Below are 6,676 nucleotides of genomic sequence, written 5' to 3'. Positions count from 1 at the left end.
AATAAAAAAAACACATACATAATGCTGTCAAGAGTTGTTTGTTACCACACTATGAAATCATTCTACAGATCATTTTATTGTCATGATAAAAGTGAACTTAGCGTACATCATAAAATGATAACTTTCTTCAGTGGAAGTACAGCAATAACATTACTTTTATCAAATTTTCACAAAAATCTCACTTGTACTTTAAAGAAAATGCAGGATTTTTTCTAAATACACACAAAAGAAAGTAATAAGTTTTTTCAGTAGGCTGGGATATAATTTATTTTATTTACAACAATAAGAACACATTTGGCAGGCAAATAAAAGCTAGTACAGCTCAGACCAAGTCAAATACAGCAATGGTAAGCATATAAAGGGGGCACACTCCATGATTTTACCAGAATATATAGTTTTTAAATGTTGTATTCCCAATGATAATTCAGTTTACACTTCATACTAACATCCCTGTGTTGCAGATGACATGTTTATGGCCCATACATCATTTGAACAATTCTTTTATTGAAATGGCATGGAACAAATGAGTTTACAGGATATGTATACATGATTGGTGTTAAGATAAATGAACAATTTTTTTAGTCCTACTCATACAATTACATTTAAAAACAAAGTTTTTTTATTTTTCTTTCTTTTTTACTGGCTACCAGTTTTTAAGTAAAAATTCATCAATGGAATGGAAAGAGTTATTCAGGGGAAATTATTTTAAGTTTTCTGACTTATTGCTTTAGACCTGTGGTTGATTTCTGTTAGCGGGCACAAGGCACACAATGTAAAGAAATGTGAAGTACATATGTAACATAAACAGCAACAAAATATGATGTAATATATTCCAATCATACATACAATCTATGCGTGTATATTTCTGTAATAATAAAAGGAAAACCTACAGAGGATCACTGTGGTGAAACGTATGGGTATTAAACAAAATAGTTGTGTTCTTACAAAAAAGGCAGTCCCCCCTCCTTTAATTAATTGTTATTTTTCTACAGGCATATGAAAAGAGCTTAAAATTTGATTTTGATAGCATTGAAGTAGCAATAGAGTAACAGAGTCAGCAAATATTAACAATGAAAGGTACTAAATTGAATGAATAGCAGTATGTTACTTTTGAAGAAAATTATTAGATGAGGAGAAAGGAACACAGTGTCTAGCAGTTATGTATTATTCCTACTGAAAATTCAACAACTCATACCAAAAATAAATATCTGATGCTAGCAATAAAAATGGAGATCACATGCCAACAGATGAAGCGACCACAGGAAATTTAATGACAATAATACAGTTACCTGTTCCATCAACACTCAAATGTCAAACAATGTGAAATATCTGCTATGACTGGTCACAATGAGCTACAAACAGTTCAAGAAGCTATGAATTCAGATTAATGAAAACAATGAACAGAAGTGATGAACTGATACATAACAGTACTGCAAGGCAACCAGAATTGAGGTTTAGAAGACCTCTCTTTAGAAAGAGAGAGAGATGATGATGATGATGATGATGATGGTCTCTCAATCAAAACCTTGGAAGATCAATGCCAGAAATAAAAGTCAGTAAACAAATTGAAGAAATAATAATAATTGTAAGAAATAGTAAGAATGGTCAGTACGCATTTGTGCCAAAACAGAATGGATCTGCGATTGCAGTACCACCAATAAATTGTACTGTACTGTCATGCTTCCTGCTTGTAAAATAGCACGCCGAGTGCAAAACAACTTTCACAGTAACATGTGTCTATGATATTGAACAGAACTTGTACAAATTTAATAAAGATGAGTGGTCCAACTCACACACAACAGAGGAGCACAATCTTTAAGGGAAATAGTGTATTTGTCAACAACCAGGTAGGGCTTACAGTCAGCCAATTGAAAGACATTAAGGTGAACACACAGGCTATAATCATTATAAAATCATTGCATACACTACTTGTTATAATTTAGAGGGGGCTCCAAAAACCAGACATATAATGGATGGACCAAGAAGCAAACATATACTTTCCAGCAACATTCACTGTATACATGCATATCATAATCCAATGAAGAAAAGGCAGGAAGATGAGAGATTATTAATCTAATTAATGAAGACAATTAATACCAAAATTATAAGAGTTTCCCACCAGGGCATAAAAGCTACACACTTAATATCAGATTGGTCAATACTGTATCTAGCATTTGCTCATTATGATAATCTGTTTTCAACAACCACTGAAATTTTCTGCACTTTTCAGGACTTCATACCTTTCTGGTATTCAATGTGTTTTTGTTCCCACATCACTCTCTCGCAATCTTATATTCATAAGTGAGCATAATTCAGACCTGACATAGCATTTCTACTGGCTCCTGTTATATTTTGTTGCAGCCGACTAACATAAAAAATTATTTTTTCTAATTTATACATTTATTCACAAATAAATTAAATCATTTTGAAGAAGTCACTGTTTCAGATAAACTTGCATTTAAAGCCACAGAAAATAGATAAGACAGCATAATCAGTACTTTTTTTTATTTTTTAAAACAGTCTTTTTATTGCACTACAACCAAAAGGTATTTACAGTGTCATGCATTAAACAGTTAATTCTGCATGTAACCAGAACAAACATGATCAGCAGAATCTTTTCCACCACTCATATAGCAACAAACTCCATATTCCTGCATACATACAGATCGTCACTTATTACAATAACATAAAAGAGCTCTCAAATGTATACAATATTTATAAATTAATATGAAACAAATGAGCCACAGATATGTAAACAATAAGAAACAGGAAGATACACAACCACCTTGCAATGTAGATTAACGAACAAGACTTTGATCTTCAAAACACACGGCGATTCTGTAAACCAAGTTGCATCCACTACTTAGTTTCCAAACACTTCTCATCTTACTTTCTTTGGACCAAATATGAGATCAGCATCTGGTGCACCTTTTGGGTGCTGATATTTATGTCTTCGTTCACGGTTGAGGTTCATGAAGGCTGGACGTTGTGCCTGAAGCAGAAAGTGCAGTTATAAAACAAAATTTCAAAATAATAACCAGCACGTTACATTTGAGATCTACAAGAAGCAAAACGGAAAATTCTGTTGCCATGCAAATAGTATGTCTATAGTTAAATGGATAGTCTGAAATGCACTTCGGGGGGGGGGGGGGGGGGGGGGGGTGTTACTTTGTCCTTCCTCTTTATTTTCCATTGTTTGTACTTCTGACAGTGAAAGTGATACAAATTTTCACACAAATTAATACACAGGGTAAGACAGCTAAGACAGACCACCTCACTGACAGGAAATTTAATTCAAATAACAAAGTATAAATAGAACAGAACTCAAGGACGGAGAATAGTCCAGAATACACGAACAATACAAACATACGATATATCAAGAACCTTTCTGAAATGATAAATACTAAATAACAAATAATTGCTGGTGGTCTGATTTGAACTGGCAACCTGGAGCATGCCACCCAGTGGGTTAATCGCTACAATATAAATTGCATGCAGCACAGCTCGTGGCATTGCTCCCTCTCCTGGAGAAACAGAGACCCACTGTTCTAGATCTTGTCAACGGTCCTCTGTATGGCAGCACTGGTGGATCCTTGCATTCTAGCCATGTTGTCACCCATTGTACGAGAAGCCCCATAATCAATCTGCACTTCCTGAAGACTGTAGTAGGACTTCATATCGAGGACACAGATAACGTGCTTTTATGTCTCTGCACTTCTGTCTTCTTGATGATGGACCATAATACTCAACTTCATATGTGACATCTGACAAGTGACAAAGGATATGTTACTGCTCAAAGCAATGATTTAGTAACTTCTCTGATGATTCCACTTTCTTAACAGGCATAAAAATTCATACCTAGTCTCCCAGGCTCTACCTCATTGTCTGGTGATTGGTGATACAGTGTTCTTGGTCCTCATCCTGGGTGTCCACTGTACTTATGCGAGCCAGCTGTCTTGCTACTTCGATCCTGGTGATGAAGAGTTTCATGTAGTCATCCTGAGTGCCATGTGCTTGAAATGGGAACAATGCATCTACTGTCATTTTGGCCTTGTGTCCTTGGAGCATAAACAATGACGAGAAGCATGTAGTTTCTTGCTTAGCTGTGTTGTATGACAATGTCATGAAAGGCAGTATCTTATCACAGTCTCTCTATTCAGCATCAACATACATTGGGAGCATATCTGCCAATTTCTTATTACGGCATTCTGTGAGAGTCCATTTGACTAAGGTGGTAGGCAAATTTAAGATGCTGAAAAGGTGATAGCTTATGCTCTCACAGTACTCTCCAAGACTGAGATGACTGCAGTTGTTTGGCCCATCAACAACTATTTGGTTGACAACCTAGGCATCATTTTGAAATCAGACTGTGAGCAGTGATGATGACTGTATGAAAATCCATTTAACAGAGACACCAGCTATGCCCTTAACAATGCATGGAAGCACGCACCTGTTAAAGAAAGAGCCCAGAGGAAGACTTCCTGTAGATCCCTGCCTGATACAAGTGATGGCGCTGCAAGGGACTCTGAATACAGAGTGCAGCCATAATCTATGGACATAGAGGGCAACATCTCCGTACATGCCATTTCCATGATGTAATTCAGCTACTTGGATGCCATCCTCGGCATGAAAGTGGTAGCCTTGCCACTTTCATGACAGTCAGACTTAGCCCCTGACCATGACAATTGAGGCACTCATTGAAAGATTGGGATTTTATCTGGATTTGACATGGCAAGTAAGCAGACCTTTTTACCCAATTTCTGGAAGGTTCTCGAAAAGTCATATTCATATTTTCTCAAATATTTGATGTTCATGGAAATAACAGCACTCTCCACGCAGGATTCCTGTTTTGTCTGTACACTGGTGTGATTTCCGTGCTAAGTATTCTATTTCACTAAAGATATGGCTTTCAGATTTGGATCTGATTACGGCTATGACATGACACAACACTGTTCAGTAGAGGTGCCTTGTACTTAAAAGCCTCTTCATCACCATCACTCAAATTAGGTAACATAAAAGCTGTCACCTGCATTGTCTGGAATCACAATAAAAACAGTACATCATTCCCAAGGTCCATATATTCAGGAGACCAATGGATTCCAAGTCATTCATTACATGCTCCACTGTCTTTATTTCTTGGGTGGCAAAGAGGTTCGTTTTTGAATTCAGGCAGTAGCCTGCAGTCTGAACATACTTCAACATGGTTGTCAGGCAGTTTAGATATTCTTCAAATGTGTTCAGGGGAGGAGAGAGGGGGGATACTTCATGAATTCTAAGAGGATGACAAGATATAAATTTATATATAAACAATCAACAATGTAACACAAGAATTAGCCAAATTTTTCAAGGAATGAGAAAACTCTTCAATTTAAACTTGAAAATTCATGGATTACTACTAAGATTTTTTAATTATTGTGGTAGCTTATTGAAAATGGATGCAGCAAAATACTGCACGTCTTTCTGCACGAGAGACAAGGATGTGTGATCCAAATGAAGACTGAATTTTTGCCGAGTATAAACTGAGTGAAAGCTGCTAATTCTTGGGAATGGGAAACTGTATCTTACTGTCATTTAGCATTAGTTTATTTTCTGCAAGCCACGAACTTATATCTTGAATTGCATTATTTGTGTTGCGCACAACATCCTTTACTAGCAAGCCAGTGTCATCAGCAAACAGAAATATTTTAGAATTACCTGTAATACCAGAAGACATATCACTTACATACATAAATATGCAACAGGAGTGGCCCCAGCGCTGATCCCTGCCCCCCCCCCCCCCCTGCCCAATTTAACCGTGCTCCACTTGGACCCACATTGTGTACAGAATGACCTTTTGCTGTCTGTTCTTTAAAGTAAGAGATGAACCAACTGTTGTGAGCTACTCCTTGTATTCCATAATGCTCCAACTTCTGGAGCAGTATTTTGTGATCAACACAATAAAATATGTTACTTAAATAAATAAATAAAAAATATGCCTAGCATTCAAAACCTCTTATTTAATCCATCCAATAACTTACAGAGAAAAGAGAATATAGTATTTTCAGTTATAAAACCATTTCTAAAACCAAACACTACATTTCACTGCATATTACGTGAAATGAAATGACCAATTACAGCCTTTTCAATAAATTTACCAAACACTGATGGCAGAGGAATACATCTAAAATTATCTACATTATCCCTTTCTCCCCTTTATGAAGCAGCTTTACTACCAAATATTTTAACTGTTCAGGAAACTGACCATTCCTAAAGGAAAAATTAAGGCTAAGTAAGGGGCTAGCATGTGCAGCACAGCATTTTAGTATTCTGTTAGATACTCCATCGTATCCATGAGAGTCCTTAGTCTTCAGTGATTCAATTATTGACTCACATCTCCACCTTGTCAGCATCATGGAGGGGTATTTCAGATGTAAGCCTAGGAAAGCCATTTTCCAAAAGAATTATATGATTCCCTGTAGAAACTAAGTTTTTATGTCATTCAGATAGCAAAGATACGCCACCCATATACTGTGTCAATGCAAGTTGCCCATCATAAGTTTGAAGGTGACTGGAGCATTATGTAGTCTCAATGGCATAACTTTTAACTCAGAGGCTGTCCAGAGTCCACAGTCGTTTAATGAACAAAGTAAGAGCATATGGACTATCAGACCAATTGTGTGATTGGATTGAGGAGTTC

General features: G+C 36.5%; 1 protein-coding gene across 4 annotated transcripts in view; it reads right to left on the bottom strand.

Moving 5' to 3' along the window:
* Positions 1 to 254: 254 nt before the first annotated feature.
* Positions 255 to 6,676, bottom strand: part of LOC126471067 (regulator of nonsense transcripts 2-like) — a 235,293-nt gene continuing 228,871 nt past the window's right edge. For all 4 annotated transcript variants that reach the window (XM_050099136.1, XM_050099135.1, XM_050099138.1 and 1 more), the window contains one exon: positions 255 to 2,992. In XM_050099136.1, coding sequence (XP_049955093.1) covers positions 2,882 to 2,992 — 111 coding nt within the window. In that variant the 3' untranslated portion in view covers positions 255 to 2,881. The remainder of the gene's footprint in view (positions 2,993 to 6,676) is intronic.

The sequence above is a fragment of the Schistocerca serialis genome, chromosome 3 (assembly GCF_023864345.2).
Source record: "Schistocerca serialis cubense isolate TAMUIC-IGC-003099 chromosome 3, iqSchSeri2.2, whole genome shotgun sequence".
NCBI classification, from domain to species: Eukaryota; Metazoa; Arthropoda; class Insecta; order Orthoptera; family Acrididae; genus Schistocerca; species Schistocerca serialis.
The sequence above is the reverse complement of the archived record's forward strand: the minus strand, read 5'-3'. Positions and strand labels throughout refer to the sequence as shown.